At 45.8% G+C, this 21249-nt stretch overlaps 2 protein-coding genes across 2 annotated transcripts in view; one reads left to right on the top strand and one right to left on the bottom strand.

The window, feature by feature from the left end:
• The window catches only part of T265_01047 (hypothetical protein), a gene marked incomplete at both ends in the record, with an annotated part of 38460 nt that overhangs the window by 2718 nt on the left and 14493 nt on the right, over window positions 1-21249 (bottom strand). The gene's annotated exons all lie outside the window — the stretch shown is intronic.
• T265_01046 (hypothetical protein) overlaps window positions 1-21249 on the top strand; it is a gene marked incomplete at both ends in the record, with an annotated part of 57253 nt that overhangs the window by 23786 nt on the left and 12218 nt on the right. Inside the window, 6 exons of the mRNA XM_009164989.1 lie at window positions 2047-2249; window positions 10277-10771; window positions 11120-11215; window positions 13051-13181; window positions 17488-17916; window positions 19018-19598. Coding sequence (XP_009163253.1) covers window positions 2047-2249; window positions 10277-10771; window positions 11120-11215; window positions 13051-13181; window positions 17488-17916; window positions 19018-19598 — 1935 coding nt within the window. The remainder of the gene's footprint in view (window positions 1-2046; window positions 2250-10276; window positions 10772-11119; window positions 11216-13050; window positions 13182-17487; window positions 17917-19017; window positions 19599-21249) is intronic.

The following is a 21249-nucleotide window of genomic DNA, read 5'->3' as shown; positions in this document are numbered from 1 at the left end:
ACCATCAACTCGTGTGTGGCCTCTCGTGAGAGTGACCTTTCTCATGAATTTCTGCCGCGTCTGGCTTTCTCGAGTTCACTTTGCTGTTTGTGTTTTTTTTTGTTTGCTATAGTTGATGTTCTTGTGCAGGGAGATCTCGGATTTGATCGGTTCAGGACTTCCTCGTTCTTTTTTTCAATCGTGTTTTTTTCATTTGTTGTTTAAATGTGTGTTCCAGTAAGTTTGGTTGGTAATCTGAATTCGGATCGGCCTTCCCCTGGTTCCTCGTGCCGTTTCAAGCCTCGAGGTCGTGGACTACTTTTCTCCACCACCAGTCGAGTACCACGGTTCCATCGATTCATCTTTATTCTTTGTTTGCGCTTGGATTAGTATGTGGACGTTGTTCCAGTCGAACACTTTCCCCTCCCGATCTTCCCACACGGTTGTGTCTTTCGACAGAAGCTTGCTAGAAAGCTTCCTTATGGTCTGCCCCAATCTTTGCATTCTGTCTAGTATACGACGTTGGCCCTTGTCACTGTGCCTGGTTTCCCTTTAGGTAGAGACAAGGCTATCCGCAGTGTGCTCGCCGGCTTCAAGCTACCGTTATATGATTCTGTTGTAACACCCGTGAAGTGATTAAAATGCACTTCAGTGGCTGTGGTCAGAACGTTGTGTCTCCGAGACGAACCAGAGCTTATCTTGACTCCAGCTGACATCTCGACGAGCACTCCAAGCACTGAACAGTGGAATTACTTTTCGGTCTTTTGTCACAACGGTATTCTTTTGGACGTAATACGTTACTCATAAGGTTCATAGGAACTCCACGACCGGTTTCGTCAAATTTATGTTCTTCTTGAACCCAAATTGCACGAAATCAGCGGAACACACTAATTTGCAAACTAATTTGGTTTTTCGAAAGACTCACCTGGAATCCAACTGAATCTCTCGTTTTTTAATAAACGAGACAGCTGGGTTCCAGGTGAGTCTCTTGCGAAACCAAATTGGCATACCTTTGGCTTCTCAGTTGGCATTCACAAATGCCACAGTGTCACTCTACTTTTCCGCTTGGCTCATGGCCAAAACCGGATGGAATCCCGTTTTTGCAACCAACTTTTCTTAAGCAGATGTGATGATAGCGATAGTGAAACAATGCGTCAGACGTTGATTGACGTTCACCCGTCCAAACCGGTGATCATGTGACAGCACACGTTTATTTTTCCCTGAAGTCAAGGTTAACAGGTTAACAGGACCTCTCGCCTTCCTAATAGGCGTGGTGTAGTGATTTTCTTGTAAGCAGGTAGCTGGGCCGAGTCAGAAAATGAACTTAAAAGCAACGAATCAATTACTCGATGAGAGTGGTTCGAAAATACTGGGTTGTGCTAGAAGCTTGCGATACTGTCCAGAAATTTCGATAGTGCTTTCTGGTCATTTCACCGTGTTTTTACTGAGAGGCTGGTTGCCATTTTGGTTCTCCAGTGGTCGGTTTCAGGCCACCCATCAGTCTGCTGCACTGTCAACTCGCTTGTTTCACATACCGGGTTCGAAACAGGGCCGCAAGTTGACAAGTCATGTATCCCCGAAACACCACATAAATGTGCTTCTGATGGGCTGAGAGGCACAAGCTTCATTCAGCATTGTCTCGAAAAGGAGTTCGTTGAAATTCCTCGGTTTGTATGTCACACATTCAGCGGTAGGATTTGGAGACTTGAAAGGTTGGAAAGAAATCGGAATGGGCCAAGTTTACGCAACGGGTTGGACTATGAAGATCATCCGTGGCGGTTGTGACGTGAAATCTGTTGAAGTTGTGCGCAACATAGTGGATGTTCGGTGAACCAATCAGCTGTTTTGAACCGTGAAACGATAAAGGCCCGGTTTATTGGACACCGAAAGCGTTCTGACACAATTGTCAAACGTTGTGCTGATGGTCTTTCCGTTGTTGCTAAACTCGAATTTTGCGGCTTCGAGTGCTTTCATTGTTGGGATTGTTTGTATTTGTGCATAACGTCCAATCACCTGTTCCTTTTGTCTCTGTTCGATTTGGAATTCTTATTTATCGTTCTTGTGCAGGTCGGACACCGGAGCTGAGATTTCGAGGTCTGTTCGTATGATTCACAGAGGGGAACGTTTTACGCGCCCTTGCTCTACATTACCCACCTCACAGTGCCGAACCCAGTCTCGATGGCACACTCCATTATCCCCGAACGGCACATTGCCATTGCTCAAAAACCGTCGACTGCATTGCAATTTTGAGGTCGGACAGAAACGAACAGGTGGGCTATGTCATGTTGCTCATGTATCGTACTCATGGCGATAGCATTTTATGATGAATTTCTCTAGATCAGGTAAAACTCCTTTACGGTGACCGTTGACGGGTTGTTCGAGAAGAGTAGATACTGTGGAACGCTTCTTGCTGTAGCAGTTGACTCTGAATCAAACTTGTTCACATGTGACTTTTAAAGTCATACCCAAATTCCGTCATGTTCCGTCAACTTGAGAACAAGTTTTGCTTTTTTTGTAATGTGCTACTCACAAGGTTGCTGAAAATCCGTCGACAGCCCACGACCGGTTTCGCCCTTTTTAGGGCTCATCAGGTAGGCCCAGTCCCCGGGTTTCCGTCAACCGTATGTTTTACTTGAAACAAAATTGCACGAAATTAGCGAATATACACTCATTTGCAAACTAATTTGGTTTTTCGAGAGACTCACCTGGAACCCAGCTGTTTGTGATGTTCTCAGGCAACTGAATGTGCTTGCTTTTGTTAATTGTTCATGACACTTAGGTGACAGGAACTACAAAAACGCGATTACCAGCAGGATCAATATTCGTTATCGAAGAGACATGAGTTGCAGACAAAGTTGGGCGTTGTAAACCAACCAACCTGTTCTGTTCAGGTACCTACCAAGACGCGTTTAAGGGATAGTTGTCTTTCAGACGAGTTCCATCTGGCCATATTTAGGTAGACAGTTTGCAGTTGCTTGAGCCTAGGAACACCACACTCGCAGGGGTTCGAACCCTGAATTAACGGGTTCCTGAAATCACAGATACATGGACTATACCCATCATAAGGGTTGACTATGAGGGACGTTGCTTGGCTTCGTTATTGCCGCTCACATTCAGCTGTTGCTTACACAGCCTTCGGATGACACGACAGTAGAATCGGTGGCTGATCGATACACCAGCGTACACACCATTACAGAAGCGTTTACTGGCCTTTCAGCACAGCTTTCCCTGCTCTTTGTCCCCGTATTAAGTAACCTTAGGAACGCTTCGAATTGTAGACAATCATGATTGGTTATCAGCGCTGGTTGATGGCCACGTGGACCGTAGACATTTGACAGCTCAGACGTTTGATGTCAGATTTGATATAGTTTGACCGGGTTTTGTGGGTAGTTATCCAAAATGTTCTCACCAGTGACTCTGTGCAAGCGATTCCTCGGAAACCTTGCAGATATCCACAGAATCAGACAAACCCTCTAATCGGACATTCGGGTTCCTGGTTTCAGTTGGGGTCGTCGCAACCACTGTACGTAACTCCCAACGAAAACCAATATACAATTTACTCTGAGTGATTGACAATCAAAGTGTGTGAAGCAGTGAACGCGACACGTACATCATCTGGTTTGGCTTTCAAGTACGACGCGGAGCATTCAAAACTATTTAATGCAGGGTGTCTAGGAATCACCACTGGAGCCCAGAATTTCGCGCACGATGTTTAGATTTGATCGCAGTTGGCGACGGCGATACGTGAGATTTGTTCACAAAACACCATACAAAACAACCGGCCAATGAGAAACGATGGAAAAAATCCACTGTAGATTGGCTCCATCGATCGTCTCCGCCCGACTTCTGTCAGAACACTTCAAAAAACGAGTTTCCACTTCTCTGTTGTGAACAGCAGATGCAAATGTTCTATTTGGGTTTACTGTCACTGTCTTTCTATTCTTTCTTACGGTCTCATTAGTGGTTCCCATGGGAATTCTTCCCGCTGCATGTTCACTTTTGATACATGAGTAATGTGATAAAGAGAGAACGTACAAAGTCTCCTGGACACGATCACCTTTGTTGCATAGAATTCAACTCGGCGAAGCCCTCCTGGTGTCTTTGCATATGTGTATTGTTCCACACTAGGGTGATCCTAAAGATAATCTAATTGGCACGAGTAATTAAAATAACCACCGTTTCATGGTTACGTTGTAATTGCAGAGTCACCTGCTGGGCCTATCGCACTCAAAGAAGCCGATGAAACCCCGCGCCCAGACGGTGCTACATGCGGTTTGCACCAAATCACACACATCTGCCTAAGTCCCTGTATCCGCTGTAAACCTTCGAGGGACCAAGCCGCGAAAATGAACAGAGGAACTGTGGAACTGTCCAGATGATGGTCCACAAATTTCACCTCAAGCAGGTTCAGCTGATACCTACAGCAGTCGTCCAATGACCCTTGATAATCCATAAAAGACACACGCACACATATGTGAATAGCGAGTGCTGGTCATCATTCAGCTGTGTTTCGCAAAACAATGGTCATCTAAAGTCACTTAACGCTTCGAAAGAAACCACAACAGTATTGTACAGTATGATACGAGAACGTGGTAATATTCAGTGAAATATATATCACAATGTATACGAAGTAAAGATGATGAGAAATGACAACCGGACGACACAATCATGGGACATCCAGTGGCGAACCCAGTGAGTATGCTTCGGCTATGACTGATGGTATCCACCTGGATGACAGGGTTGTCTACCATCCAAACTAATAACCAGCAAACGCGACTATTTCGTGATCATTTACGTCGCTAAACCCAAGGACCAAGCATATTGTACGGCCACACCCATTTGCAAATCCACTTGGTTTTCACGAGAGAATCAATTGAATTTCTCGCTTGGGATATTCCACAACTGAACGTGCTGCACACAGGCCGCCTCATGTTGGAACATGAGGTTGACGGAAACTCGGGGACTGCGCCTACCTGNCTCGGCGACTGCGCCTACCTGATGAGCCCGAATTGGAAGGGCGAAACCGGTCGTGGGCTGTTGAAGAGTTTTCAGCAACCTTGTCAGTAGTTTCCTATATGAAAACATTGTAGCGATGTTTCTTGGTCGCATAGACATATCCTACGGCGAGTCATGGCTTATTAAACCTGAACTAACCGCGAAAAAAACCGTCGTGGTTATTTCATGGTAATCTTAACACAATGTAACGTTGAATTTATAGGTAGCCAGCGGCTATTCTGCTAAATTCAACCCCTCCACCAGGAGTGGCTAGGTGTCCATCAACTATGTACGAAATAATCGCCTGACAGGTATCTCACGGCTAACTTTTCGCACCATTTTCGGCTGTAAAATCCACGCACTTGACCCACAGTAGCTCTGGCTGCCACAGTTTCGTTCGCCGATGGTTTGGAGACGTACGATAAGTTGGCTACACATAGGTAGTGATGTAGATGTTGCGTAACTGCAGGCGTCTCAGTGGACTTTTCATTGGGGAACTAGGGAGGGGAGCTATGCATTGAGGGCAACCACTTGGATTCATGCGCGCCATTGACAGCGCGACTAGGCCATGTCAGACGATGGCTCCAACCATTGGTGTGTTCTGTCTCGAGGCCCCCAGCTAGGGACGTGGCAATGACCAGCACAGCCGAGTTTGCTGGTAATGGCTTTCAAACTTAGCTGGTAAGTCATTGTTTGACCTTCCCTGGCTCGTTTTCACCCTTCACGTGGCTGTGAGAAATGGGCTGTTGGGGGAAGGTCGGTCAACTGGCATACGGAGTACGTGACCAGGCCATCAAAAGCTACGGAGTGTGGTCAGTTCATCTATCGTGGGCGAGTTATTTCTTCCAGTTACCATTCGACATACTGATCCAGTGTTCCCACCAAAGTCGGGCAATGCTGCGAAGATATCGATGGTCAAAACACCGAAAGCCTTTTGACGTCCTCGGGCGCAGCGACCAGGTTTCTGACCCGTATAATAATATAGAGTGCACCACAGTACTGCAAACTCGACCCTCGACGGACAAGCTGATGTCAAGCCTACGCCATATGTGATGTAAGTTCACGACAATTGTTCCGGCCTTCCCAATCCGGATGAAAATATCGTCTTTGGCTAGACAACTGGGACTGATGGAGCTGCCCGGGTAGACAAACTTGTCTACTACCTCAGGCGGCTCATTCGCAAGCATGAGGTTGGGGTTCGAGCCCACCCATTCTTGCGGCTGCACTTTGCAGGTGTAAATCGCGTGCCAAACCACGAGGCAGAAATAGTTAGATCATTTACTTTGGCGTCAGATTTAAGAAGAGCTATTTTGTTCGCATACTGGATATCTGTGAGTGAATGCTCTGGGAGCATTTCGACCCCACAAGCATTAGAGGCAGGTAGTGAGTCTTCCATAATCGTATCAATGACGAAGAGGAAAGGTGAAAGGGATAGCCTTGCCTATTACCAATTAATGCAGTGAACTCAGACAGAAGCTTCTCATAGACTTTCACACGTCCGCCATAGTTAGCGTACATCACCTTAGAAAGGCCCAAGAATTTGTCACACAGACGCTGCTGTAGTTCCTGACGGTCCAAAGGACCAAACGGTTATCTTAAGCCAAGAAAGACCACCAACGTTTGTTGCTAGAAGCAGTGTCGCTGTTCCAGAATCTGTCAGAGGGTGTAAGTGTGATCGATGCATCCTTTTGTAGGGCTGAACTCAGCTTGGTTTTACCGATCTGTCTATCTTTGTGTCCAGTCAACCGTCGAAGGTTAAGACCAGAGAGCACCTTCGATGCCACAGCTACCAGGCTGATACCACGGTGCTGTTCACACGGCGTCTGCGTACCCTTTTTGAAGACAGGAATAGCTGTTGATGTACTGCCTTCTGCGGGCACTTTCTCTCCACTTCATATTGCACAGTGAGTTTTGTAAGATGGGTCACCAGGGATTCTCTACCTTCTTTAAGGAGGGCTAAATACGGACTGTCCGTTCCTAGTCGCTTCCCACGTTTTAGTACGGATACTTCATACTTTATTCCCTCCGAAGGGCGATTAATGTTTACATTCCATTCGCCCGTATGCACAACATCTAGTGGATGTGTTGCAGAAGGTCAGCTAAGCTATTCTTCGGACCGTTAAGTCCGTCTTTCCAGTCGGGTTTTATGCGAGTGAGTTGATGAACCGCCTTTTTTTACTTTTCGTCTTACTGGCCGGTGGTTTCGTAGGGACACTCGATTGTATCAATTAGTATAGCAAAAGTCAAACAATTGGTAGCAAAAGTCTTCTCCATCTGCCGAGCTTTCCATGTCCATCAGAGCTCTCGGTCTTTAGTTAGGCTCCTCAATATTCGGCGTTCGAGAGATCTGCGTGCGCCGTCGCATTCCTTACCTGATGGTATGGATTTCCTGGCATCAATCAATCAAATCAATTTATTAGCTATAAATCGCGTGCCATAGACACCTTGGTTCCAGCTGCTGCAGTTCCATCACAGAAAAGTGGGATAGTGTAGGGCATACAGCCAAAACTTGGCGGCGGTGGCATTGAATGTGATAGCTTTGATGCATGAGTTCCACTGACAGCGCGATCGGGCCATTTCTGCCAGTGTCATTAACCATTGGTGAGTTAAGTCCCAGAGTCTCCATCCAGGGGGATTAGGCGATCAACCAAAACTGGCCTGCTAAGCAGACCAGTAGGGATTGACGTGCGAGTAATTTGTTGTCCCGTGCCTTTCACACCAGCAGTCTGGGGACCCACTTGTGCTGAAAGCCACCCAGGTGAACTGGTTGCGTTTCTGGAATGCAGATGACCACGGTGGCTTCCGTATACGCCAAAGAAATTATTGGGTATGCCTAGATAGTCTGCAATCTAGGGTAGTAGAACAAAACCCGCCCGGGTAGTGTTCAAAATGAGCGTCAGCATGATCTTGCCTGCTGTACTCGATCACGGCTAGTGTTCTTATGGATGGAATCGAAAGAAAAAAAACAGTCTTAAGGGTGATACTACAATTTGAGAGGGGCTGTTTACTGCAGCCAATCAAATAAGTGCTCAACTACCAATTCTGATTGAAGTGTACGCAATGTGCATTTATTGTTGTTAGTCTAGAAAGATCAAAGCAAGGCTAAATCGAGGTAAAAACAAATTCGTTCCATCGGCCCGGGTGGGGGAGACCGTGGCTTAAGACGCATGTTCATCCAATGAGCGGTGTATGATGTCATTCTTCCGTATTTCAGAGGTTAGTCAATATGACGTAATTAACTTTCTGCCCAATATCAATTTGCAAAAGTGCGCAACTGTGGGGAACTATTGAGAATTCATAGAGTAATGGTCACGGTATAGGAAGCATCGGGATCTAGATTGCAGTTGGCTGAATCCAATGCTGTTTCACAGTAAACATTTCGAACCCTATCAGTGGCAGGTTCTGCACATGACTGAAAAATTTCGGCGCTTGGGAAAAATATCTTCCCGTGTTCATCCGTGTTTTCACCATTCACTGCACCTGTCGTTTATTCCTTGGGCTTTCTTCCTGCAAAAGGCAGCAGATTCAATCCTTCACATGTGAGGTGAACACCAATCACACCGATAACCAAATCCTTCAGCATGCATGAAACATTTGTCCTTGTTCCGTTTTAAAACTCCAAAACAATGATATATGTTGGTAATGTCAAATATTTACTCAAGACAGCACACGGGACCAGCTTTAGTCCGACTGGGGGAGGTGTTGTTTCTGTAACCTTGTGTTTTGTCATATACATTCCATCATCCCGTCGCCTCCACTGGGCTGCATGTTTTTCAAGTCTACGTACTTTTTGCAACATATGGATGTGCTTGGCAGTGAAGCTAAGATTAGTTTGAAGATGACAACTCCATCTGGAGGTTGGTTACCTTGTCAGTCAGTACACGGTCAAACAGCTGCACAGACCAAGCAGGTGAAACACGAAGTGTGCACCAGTAGGTCGTCATCTGCCCGGAAAAAAAGACGAACAGCTGCAGCCGGACAACACATAAGGGAACCAAGTGTGGGGAAATCAACCAGGCGGGGATACAAATTTGGTTTTGCAAGAGACTCACCTGGAACCCAGCTGAATTTCTTGTTTATGATGTTTTCGAGCAACTGAATGTGCTGCACCAGGCCGCTCCATGTTTCAGTTGGTATGATATTCAAGATATCGCGATACGTGTATAGACGCAATACACTACTCATAAGGTTGCTGAAAATTCTTAGCCCATGACCGAACCAAATCAAAAGTAATTGGTGTTCACGCTCTCGGGTATTTGGCGTAATACGATCAATTTGAGACTGATCGGATAAAATATTAAGATAAGGTTGCTGGAAATTCTTCGACAGCCCACGACCGAACCAAATCATAAGTAATTGGTGTTCACGCTCTCGCATACATGGCCTTATACGATGGATTTGGGACTGGTCGGATAAAATACGAAGAAATGAAAATCGAAGAATGTGAGAGAGATTCAACTGAGCCCCAGGTGAGTCCCTCGCAAAGCAAAATTGATGTGCAAATGAGTGTATTCCGCTAATTTCGTGCAATTCGGGTTCAAGTAGAACATAAGCTTAATGGAGACCCTTTGGGTTCAAGTAGAACATGGGGTTGATGTAAACCCGGGGACTGTGTCTACCTGATGATCCCGAAATGGAAGGGCGAAACCGGTCGTGGGCTGTCGAACAATTTTCAGCGACCTTATAAGTAGTGCATGACGTCTGTAGCTTCCTTCGTTCAAAGTCCAGCTTCCCGTGCAACAATTCTTAGCTACTTGTAAGTAGCTAAGATAATGGTTGGATTTTGCGCAATTGACCAACTAGTTAAACGACCGTTGTTCGAATTATGCAAACAAAATTATTGATTTGGAGGGAACATTTTCCTAGTATATTGGGGAAGGGTTCAATGAAACCCCTAAATGAATAGGTCCTCTAAGTGTTTTCAGCAATTTGGCCTCGTTCACAAGCAGACTGTGTTCATCGTCGGATACTTATGTTATTTAGCACTTTTAGCCATAGTTGCATGTCCAAGAGATGAACGTTGTGATTTTGATCGTAGGACGGTTTAATTTTTGTTTCAAAGATTTGTGATTATTTTCCTTGTCTAATTATATCGACAGGAGTGCCTTTTGCTTAGCCTCACCAAAGCTGTGTTGAACAGTGAGTCTAATCCAGGAGGGCATACTTGACGGATTGGGGATTAGCGGATACTCGCCTTCGTCAGTCTGTTGCGTAGGGGAGCTCAGGATTTAATTACTCCATCTTGGACCAGTTGTGGTGCCAGGTTCCCTTGTTTAAGGATTGCTTTTACCATGCGTTTCAGTTTCAGCATACTCCGGTGGAAGCGTTTGTAAAGGGACGCCCTTGAATGGCTTGCATACCAGCAATCCCGTATTTCACTCCAACTCACTCTCACGCGTGCGGAGGCCGTTACCGCAGTGTGAGGCCTTCCGTAAAGGATACTCCAACCGTCCAGATATGAAGGCCTACCGAGCCGAGCAGCGGAAAGAAAAATCCCGCCTGGCCGCCCAGATTCGTCGCAATCGTGAAAGCCAAACCTTGATCCTACTTCAAAATGCCCTACCGATTTCAGCTGAAGTCCTCGGACTTCATGGTCTGCAAATGAACAGTGTGGACAACCTCCTTTCCGAACTATTCACCGGCGAGTTGGAAGACTGCATTTCGACCGATTTGTGTGAGCTCGCCCCACTCGGTGTTGATCAGTCGTCAATCAGGTCGTCTGCCGTGAATTTGGAAAAGTCCGATCTCATCCGGATAGCTGGACATACTTTATTTTTCCTCAATCACATCAATCCTCGTAAGTATGGTCATTCGCTGCAAAGTTTACCTTGCCTAAACGGTTTGGAGCAAGTCTAATTTGACCTCCACCATAAATGATGCTCGCCCAGATCTGTTAACCAATGAGGGCTAATGTCACATTAGCAAATGTTATATCTTGGGTGGCCGTCTATGGGCTATGTCTGCACTGAGCCTGCCCGACTACGCGATAGGGAAAGACAGAGAAACTGGGGACACGGCTGAATTGTCAGAACAAAACATACAGAGCGTCTGCGTAATATATAGGATGACTAAATGACCAAATATGGTCGTTCACTTGTTCGTTCCGTACAGTCAATGGCTGCGTTCCGGTCGTGAACACTCTCAGGCCCACTACGCTGGTCGTATGTTGCTAAGCCCTGTTTGGTTGGAGTCGCCAACTCACCTACTTTCCGGACGTGCCGTACCGATGGTGACCTTGGAGGTGCGTCACTTTCTGCACATGTGCTTTTTTTCCTGTCTGGGCACGTCCTGACAACAAATGACATCATTTTCACTCATTTGGTGAAATTTCATCCGAATCATCATCGTACGACTAATACTTCTGCCGCCCTAACTCGATTATTCCGGATAGTTGATAGTAGTTGTGAACAGTACTCGTGTTTTCCTCTTATCGACGCTCAGCAGTGTGTGAAGGATATCCATGACCGTGCCTTACCGCGCCCTGTCAGCATGGAAGAACCGTGAAATTGGGATGATCAAATGCTGGATAAGGTCTTAGGCACTACACATGATTGAACCACCTTAATCCAAGGGAAGTGCACTTTATTCCGTAAATTTCCGTGGGAATTTCAATCCGCCAATCCTTTGATCGTTCGTTCATTTTAATTCCAACTGTAACATTCAAACATCGACAGACAAAACACTGCACTGAAATGTTGGAGGTAGCAAATTGGTCAAGTTGCCAGTCGCCTTCTAGGAGGTCTCATGCTCGAACCCCACCCTGGTCTCCAAACTATGTGGGAAGCCTGGCAGTAGTTTAGCTCTCGTGCTTCCTTAGGGTTGTTTTGTGGTTATATGTCTGGACGGCTTCCACAACTGAAATGCACTAGACCTTCTGTCGGCTTTCATAAAGCGTCTAGCGGGATTCCTCAAGATATAACACTCCTAAACTCTCAAAATAGGAGTCTACGAGGCTTTTGTATAGGTCTTCTCTTCAGTGAGAAGTTTTCGGCCAAATGGCACATGCAGTACTAAAGGATCTCCAGTGTGGGGTTCAATAACCTTTGGCTAACGATGAAGGCATTATGTGTCCGGAGGCCAGCCTGTCCCTAATAATCGAACATCACATCATTTGGACGGATGTGTCACGTGCAGGACACGGACCAAGCGAAGGCATGCCCTGATTGGTCAGAATGCCAACCAATCCGGATCGAGCATCCTTGACTCGACGCTTCTCACTCCCTCACAAAGATTCTAGCACGACCTTGTGGAACACTGTGATTAGCCTATAAATACAGTTGTAATAATTTTCCTTTGTCTCCATAAAGGCCTGGGCAGAGCTACCGTGCCTTCTGATATGTCATATTGGGCGGAGCAGGAAGCCCCGGGACCGATACAGAATTGCACTACCGCTCAGTAAGACACAACACTATGTGGAGCTGGACTCTTCTCAATCGTTTCTGCCTGACCATTGAACGTCTTCCGGAGTGCCCAGTCTATAGTAATACTGCAGGCGGCTTTTTCTGACAACCGCGGTAAAGGACAAACAAACACGCCAGCGCCCAGATTGTGTTCGCCAGAGTGTTGTTCTGGACCGCCGGAACAACGTCATATTGTAGACCTCAAATGTATGGTTGCCTCTCTTCGACTCGACAACTATGGGCATGTTTTCCTTCCTTTTCCTCTCCACTTTGCAATGGGTACGGGGTGTTCATTTGGCCTCACTCGTCTCTGCTATAGCTGTTGTGCGCTGAGATTCATGGATGTAGCTCCTAGTGACAAGCACATCCGGGAACGGTTATCAGCCCACCATAGTGTATTCACATAACTACTAAAGGATTACCCCAACCTCTTTGATGACGCTTCACGTTGGTATAGGCTATCAAGATATTTGCATTGATTTTCATTCGCAATGTCTAGTTTTACATATTTCTTCGAAGTTTTCCAAGCTACTGATTACTCTCAAAGCTCATTCTGAAATATTTCTTAGATTTCCACAAACCTTTGCAAGATGTCTCAAACCAAAAGCGTGTGGCTCTATCCCCATTGATTCCCCTCCGATATTCGTTGTCACGCTCCAATTTTTTTAATACACAGATCTCGGAGCGGATTCCCCGGCAACATTGAGTCTAAAAAGCCGTTCTCTCTATGGCCTTGTGGTGAACCCAGCAGAGAAGCGAATTGTGTATGCCACTCCGGCACTGATCGAGGCCGTTGGCGGAAGTTGGGTGAGTCTTTCCGAGGGGTGGGGTTAGCAACTTCATGTGCTTCACATGCTGTCGAGGGACCAAACGCGCTGGTCGTTCGTCAGTCGATGTTTAGTTGTTATCCCCTTTGGGTTGTTATTGACGTATTTTGGAGTTACTTAGCAAGACGTGTCCCCAGGTTCAACTAAATTGATCAGTGAAGCTAGCTATGGAGAGTAAAGATTTTGAATCTGTTGTAATTCGCAGTAAGCCAGAAGAACACGTAAGTACGGACACGGGTGTATTGAGCACACGCGGCCAAACTGGTCCGCTTTCGTGGCAGGTGAGCAAAGCAACTGAGTCACATATCCGGTCCACCCACAGCGCTCACGCGAGCCAACCAATCGGACACGCATCCAATCAGCCACTCAAGTCACGCGTCAGATCGATGGTGGAACGACGAACGGACACACACACGTGCAAACTCTCTGACACACCGAAGCGGCTACCACAGGATCCTTTTCTGAAGTGGATGGTATGCGCGTAGTTTCTCCAACCATCACTTGGGCAGTGTTAAAAGTACTTGCTGACTATTTCAATCAACCAGAGCTTGGTGGTGGGATTAAAGCCACCCCCTTTGTAGAGGCAAATCAGAACGTCATGAATTTACCACGTTCCCTGGCAAAACATTGTCTTTGCTAGGGGGCTACCGGACGCGAGCAGTGGTCACTAGTTACTCGACTATGTTTTGTCTCGTGTATAGTTTGCTTTGAAGGTCTGTCAGCTTCCTTACAAAAACTGGTCAGTCACTGAGCCCGAAAAAATGTGCTCTATTTTCCCCAAACACACAGATTGTCGATTAAAATACGGTTAAAAGTTTTTGCGGCAATCTTTGTCATAGGCATTTGAACAGCGATTGATAACGCTCGGTATTCGCACAATGGAATTGAATTTTCGGAAGTTATGACGTGTCCTTGATGGACTAAAGCAATTGGGAAATTGAGTTGAGAGTAGCAGTCCAAACTTTTAAGCCCCTTTTAGGCATATCGGGGTCATAGCGACGCTGGGACACCATCCTGGGGGACTTTTCAGCCAGAGGCATGGTTGCTTCAGTGAACAGTGAAATTTGGTGAGCTGCAAAAATATGAACGCAGATCAGGACGGTTTTTGGTCTGAGCACATACGCAACAAAATACAACATTTTGGCGTAGAAAGTTTAACTCCACTTGTAAGTGTTTTGCAGCTGAGATCATTGTGCGGATAATGGGCACCGCGATTGACTTTCTATAGAAACTTAGCCCGAGCATAGGTTCTCTCAAGCGGTTGATTGGACAGCGAGTTCGGGTGAGCCAGCTGACAGGCTCAAATCTGATCTTGTGTACATACATTTTCTATCGAAATTGATCGTCTAAACCGGAAAGCAACGACCTAGTTTCCAGACGTCATCGGGAGGAGGCGCGTAGGAAAGAAACCCCGACATCGGTGTTACGACATCAGACAAAAGATACTGTATGGTAATTTGGGCATGACAGGAACACAAAAGCAAGTTGGAATCGATTTTTAGTGACTCCAGCTCTTGACAAACGTGCTGATAACTCTGGATCAGTTGAAAACGTGAGGTAACTTGGCCAAATACAAAGCACACGGCACAATATAGATAGATATAGATGACTCGAACAAGCGTATTTTATATTTAGACATCAAGCCACTTTTTACGAGCATCTTCCTTTTACAGAATGTCCGATATATATGTGACATACTTGAAAGTTCCAACATTCCCATATTGTAAAAGATGTGAATATTTTAAGGAACTTTTTTGAATGAAACTACTCACAAGGTTGCTGAAAACTCTTCGACCGCTCCTCAACCGGTTTCACCCTTGTTCGGGCTCATCAAGTAAGCCCAGTCGCCGAGTTTTCTCCAACCTTATGTTCACTCTGAACAAAAATTGCATGAAATCAGCGAAATACACTCATTTGCAAACATTTTTTTCAGAGACTCGCCTAGAACCCACCTGATTCTCTCGTGTATGGTGTTTTCGAGAAACTGAAAGTGCTGCATCAGGCCGCCTCATGTTTCATTTGGTACGAAATTGGTGGTATCGCGATATATGTGTAGACGTAATACGCTACTCATAAGGTTGCTGGCAATGTTTCGACAGTCCACAACCGATTTCGCCGTTCTCAAGTCCACAACCGGTTTCGCCGTTCTCGGGGCTGATAAGGTAGGCACAGTCCCCGAGTTTCCGTCATCATTATGTTCTACTTGAACGATTTATACGAGATTCACGAAATACATTCATTTGAAATATATCGGAAACGAGCCATTCAGTTGGGATCCAGTTAGGTCTCCAGTGGAAACCAAACTGCTGCGCAAATGTGTGTATTTCGCGAAATCTATGCTCTCTCTGGGAATTGAATAGTTTTTACGAACATTCTTTTAATAGATGCGAATGTATATGTGACATGGTCAAAGTTTTCATAGTACCAACTGTTTTACTCGCGGTAGAACCGAAGGAACTGAATGGTTTTTGTTCAATGAGCGTCCAAGCCCCGTTCAATGGACAGTTTTGTAACCGCGGGCTCGGTGCTCACAGATTTACTCATCTTCAAACACAAAAACAGCTGTTCTTTCTTGACGTGTTGCTGGCACGAACAAACGTCGTCGTGTGTACCTACCACAAACAGAGGTGGACGGGTCACTACATACAAATTTCAACAGAAGCTTGTTCGCTGCCTGAATAATGGAGCAATAAAAAATTGCTCAGTGTGAACCTGCGGATACACTTGCTTGGTCAAAAGAAGAGGCAATCATCAAAGTGCGTGTGTGAGGCGATACTGTCCGTGTGGTATGAGAGACAACGATGTGAATAGTACTTTTTTGCACAACTTTTATGGTACTGGACACATGTTTGACGTGTATATCTTTGTAACGTACTACTCACAAGGTTGCTGAAAATCCATCGACAGCCCACGACCGGTATCGCCCTTTTTAAGGCTCATCAGGTAGGCGCAGTCCCCGGATTTCCGTCAGCTTTATGTTCTACTTGAAACCAAACTTCACGAAATTAGAGAATATACACTCAGTTGCAAACTAATTTGGTTTTTCGTAGTGACTCAAACACGAGGCAGCCTGGTGCAGCACATTCAGTTTCCTGGAAACACTAAAACCGAGAGATTCAGCTGGGTTCCAGGTGAGTCTTGCATTCTGAACTGATGACTGGAACATAAGGTTGCAGAAAATCCATCCACAGCCCACGACCGGTTTCGCCCTTGTTCGGGCTCATCAGGTAGGCGCAGTCCCCGGGCTTCCGTCAAACTTATGTTCTACTTGAAACCATGTTTGACGTCTTAACTGCTTCTAGACAGATCTATTCAGTGCAATCTAGAATTTATAAGAACTCAGGTAGTTTCTAACGCAGAAGCCTGGCATAAAGAATCGTTTTATGCGGACACTGAGTCTCTCTTGGTCGGAAGATCACTTGTCAGCTTCACGTGACCCAGCCGAATACAATTACTATATATATCCGTCCAGTATATATATATATATATATATACTGGACGGATATATATAGTAATTGTATTGTAATTGTATATCGTTAAGATTATCTTCCATCGAATGGCCTTGTTTGGGTTTTAAAATACTCCTGACAGTTTAAATCCATCGTGGATAAGATACGGTTCGTTGACCTTAAGGGACTCATCGGAATATGCACTGTCCTTATTCATTGACAGAAGCATATTGCCGCAACTGAAAGGTTCGGGACTATACTACGGATGTATAGTGTCCATGTAAAACACAAAAGCTTGCTTCCACACTCCGTCCACTCCCTTAGATCTTCGGATCCCCTAGTCGAAAACGAGACCCGTGGATTTCTGAAAACTCTCGGTCAAAATCTTAAGTGTGCGTACACGTCTGAATTAGTGGGACCAATACAAGGTGCTGACAGTTACTCGTTCCCATCAGGAGGTAGAGTCCCTGCAGTCGTATTGCGCTTCGACCTCACAACTCAGATTTATGGTCCAAACGACTAATTAGTTGTTGTGTTAACGGATAAAAATACCCGCACAGTCTACTTCTGATATTGTTCTCTCCAGACTACGTCCATCTCTGTTAATGAGACGGGATTCACTCGGGTTGCCGAATTCGTTGTTTTGAGGACTCGTGCAGCAGTGAACGCAGATTTATCTCGTACTGCTGCTTACAAGACTAGCGGATCTTTACCAATCGGAAGTGACCTCTCAACTTGTTTCGTTCGGGTCACAGTTTGACACATCTCTTGGTGATGTAATCTGTACCGCTTCCACGTATCGGATATACTGTTTTAGGGTTTCTGTTCTCTGTCCAGGTCCCACTTGTCGGTGGACTTCTACGCCATCTGGTTCAACCACTGACCTCCAGGAACGTGGTCACAAAGAAGTGTGCGAGTTCGTCAAAAAGAAAGACGTTTGTGGAGCCCCTATCCGATCCGGAAAATCCCTTACCTTCCGTGCCTTATGCTCCCCAGGATCAAGATACAGCCTGTTTGTCGGGTTTCGTTCGGCTCATCAAACGACGCTATAGTCCCGCTGATCCGCTCATGTCTTTGATGCTTGAGTTCGAAAACGGAACGAGTGTCAAGCGGTCCGAGGAGCGTTCAAATGGACGACGAGGAAAACGAAGGCAGAATCATGGTTGTAGAGCCAAAACTATTTGTAGGCCTTCAGCCTCTGCATCGGATACGTTTAACCCAACAGAATGGCTATCAGCGGGACAGCATGACGAGGATACAAGCTTGGTAAGAACGTAATAACCCATAGTAACCATGTGGATAGCAACTACAGTTTTCGTTCTGTTGGTGAAGCCAATCTACACTGCTTCGTTTTTATTGGAAATGCTGTGTAAGTGTTAATTAATGTTATTGATCGGCCGCTCGGGGCCAAACGATTAACTATTCAAACTCCTAACCGGGAAGGTCACAAGTTCAAAACTCCTCTGAGTTCCTTGAGAGGCTCACTACTGACTCTCAATAAGGGCAACCCAGATTGGTAGCACTTACAGAACGAAATTTCAGTTAGAAATTCACAAATATTCCCATAACAGTAGCTACAATCATTTGTTTTTGCTGATTCTCCTCGTGCCTACGGTAGTAGCATCGAAATTGATGCTTGCTGCGTTAGCCAGAACTGGGCAGTTGATCAGCCTTCGTAGGACAGTAAACAAGGGCAATTAGGTTACAATGGCATGTGTTTATCCCTTGAGTTTTTCACTGTTCACGCTACTTTTGGCGGTGTTCGAAGAGCACTAGCGAGGCCGAAAGCGGTACGTTTTCGTGAGGTCTGGTCACCTGACTAAGATTGAGGTATCAAACTGCGGTTTTTGCGGGTGCGTTGCGGCAGTCACTTTCAGTGTCTCCGTATTGATTTATGCCCTCATCATCAAGGCCATGTTAATGTTTGGAGGAGGTCGATTATACCAACTTGCTTTTTCGCCTAGCAGGTGCTTACCTCCCACATGGGAATTGAGGTACTTTGACCCGAGGCATTTAAGTAGTATATATGTCGTCCGAAGTCGTTGATTTTAGTCTGTTGATCTGCTTGCACCTGTTTTAGGCATGGATTCGTTTGTTCCTCACCGGGATAGTGACCTAAATCTTTAAATGCCTCAACAGCACCGTTCAAAACAATGTGTTATTTGGTTTGATTTCTGGCCAATCTTGACAACTTCGCGCCAGTTTCTGCCCAGTTTCCGGCACTGGTGACAGTTTGATGCCTCGGGTAAGGAACCGATGGGATACCTTACACTGGTGGTAATCCTGTCACTCATTGAACGCTTATTTCATGCCTTTCACACGTCTTTTGGTGAAATCTTTCCTCTTTTGTTCCTTTTTACCAATTAGATTTGCCATTGCTGGGCCTCCGCGATGCTCAAAGTTCCCACCGATTCGGTTATGTTTGTCGACGAAACGTCCTTTGATGACGGAGGTCAACCTGAAGGGTCCTCCTCTTCGCAGCCGTCTGGACTTTCCGAAGACGACTCATCGACCGGTAATTCGGGAACACACCAGACCAAGCCTCAAATAACACAGCTTCAACTATATTTACTGAGACCACTCCCGCTCCAGGCCCAAACGAAGCTATCGCCCAAATCTGATCCGCCTCTCCTGGCCGAATGCATCGATTCATCAGGTCCTTCAGAGCATTTCGAAGATTCCTGGTCTCCGAAACCACTTGTCCCCGAGAAGTCACTTGTTGGAGGGAAAGTGAAGAAACGAGGAGCAAAGAAGAGACGGCGAGGCCGTCCAAAAGGCAAACTGAACGAGTTGAAAAGCACCGCTCAACCCCCCTCCAATGATATGCTCAATCATTTCCTGGCCACAGATCTTTCATCCCTCATATCCCCTTCAGAATCAGATAGAACCGCTGAAATGTGCTTCACACGACTGGATGCTGAGCTGGTTGTACGGGAACTGAGTGAAAGGTGGGTAGCAGGTTATTTGTGCTGTGGTTTGTTGAACGAAATGACCTTTCTATCTTCCAAACAGTAGGTTAATAACTGGCGGTCCGGGTGAACTTATTTTTTCAACGTAAGGAACTCATCACCCCATAACTACACGCCATCGATTTCCAGCTGGTGGGAGACACAATATGTCTCTGCTTCCGCAGTGTGCATGTCATGTGCTCGGGGTGTATGTGGATTAAACGGAAAATGATTTTACCAGAGAAGGGGAATGTATCAGAGGAATTTCGAATGTTAATGCAGACACTTTGGTTCCCTGGAAAAGCAAACATGTTTCTATCGTCGTCATCATCATCATCGACAGCACGACATCAGTGTTCGAGACCGATGCCTCACTGCCACACAACCATGATTTATTTGAAAGCCTTCTTGTAAAGAAAAGAATAAAGGTGGATGGGGAAGGGACTTTGTGCTAGCTTACCACAATCATTCCGAGGTGCCTATACCTCCAGACATTCACCCAGGCAACCTGGATAGAAACTGACAACAAGGGCGCCACTGACATCGGTTGGCAGCCATATCTTGTAGTGTCTCCAACCAGGCACAGTGAGGATCACGCGGTCCCCATCCTGGAAGACGAGTAGCACCGACAGCACCCAAGCGCTTCGTGATCTCCTTCATACTCCTCTGCCAGGTCAAGGGTTGACCACCTCTCTGTTGACGCCACTCTGGTTTGGGCATGGAAAACAGCACTCTCTTTGGAAAATATGTTTTAATAACAAACAAATGTACTCGGACGCCCAGAGGCCAGCCAGCGTATCTATCAATAGGTGTGGGGATTGTTCACTTAGCCATTTGGCCAAGAGTTTGAAGCCTTCGACCTGAGGACTAGGCCACTACCAAGTAACAGCGGAAGTCTGTTTTCTACCAGATCTAATCAGTCTGGTGGCTGTATTTTGAAACTCGGCTACTTTGATCTCACTTTTTAAGAAGACGTAATTTCTCAGAAAAGTACACACTCATGGAAGATTTTGCACAATCCCTCCGAGTTGGACATATATTGGGTTGTTTACTTTTGCTAAAGGTTCTTTAGGACGGTGTGCTTTCAGTTGGGGAGCCTTACGGCACCGATCCATCTCCTGTAGTCGATTGTTCCGACCTGGATTACTGAGCCCACTCTTGTCAGGCCTCTACTGGAGGTCATAGGACAGCAGGACACCTAAAACAACATAAAACCGATGGTGAGAACCGTGTTGTTCGACCATGTGTACGATTGTTCAGATTGCTTCTAGACGAGTCGATATTTACTGAGCGCAAAAAATTGTGATTCGATGTTTGCGAATGTTTTATATGGTCATTGCTTACAAGGGACAATATGGAAGGACAAAACCTTGAAACGAAAGCGCTCAACATGGACTGAATCCAGCAGCAGTCAGCGCTCAGCATGTGCAATTTCCCAGAGGTTCACCAGTTAGAAAGGACTCAGATATGGGCACTTCAAGCAGGAAAGATTTTGCTCTACACTTCATTTGACAGCAGCGCGACTACGAAACTACAGCTGAGCGGCAACTCAAAAAGAAAGCACTGGGTTGGACAACCATTTGGAGCGTATGGTGGACATGATCGCAATTAAATACTAAAACGAAATTAACGACTATATATATATATATAT

The sequence above is a fragment of the Opisthorchis viverrini genome (genome assembly GCF_000715545.1).
Source record: "Opisthorchis viverrini unplaced genomic scaffold opera_v5_11, whole genome shotgun sequence".
Classification (NCBI taxonomy): domain Eukaryota; kingdom Metazoa; phylum Platyhelminthes; class Trematoda; order Opisthorchiida; family Opisthorchiidae; genus Opisthorchis; species Opisthorchis viverrini.
The sequence above is the reverse complement of the archived record's forward strand: the minus strand, read 5'-3'. Positions and strand labels throughout refer to the sequence as shown.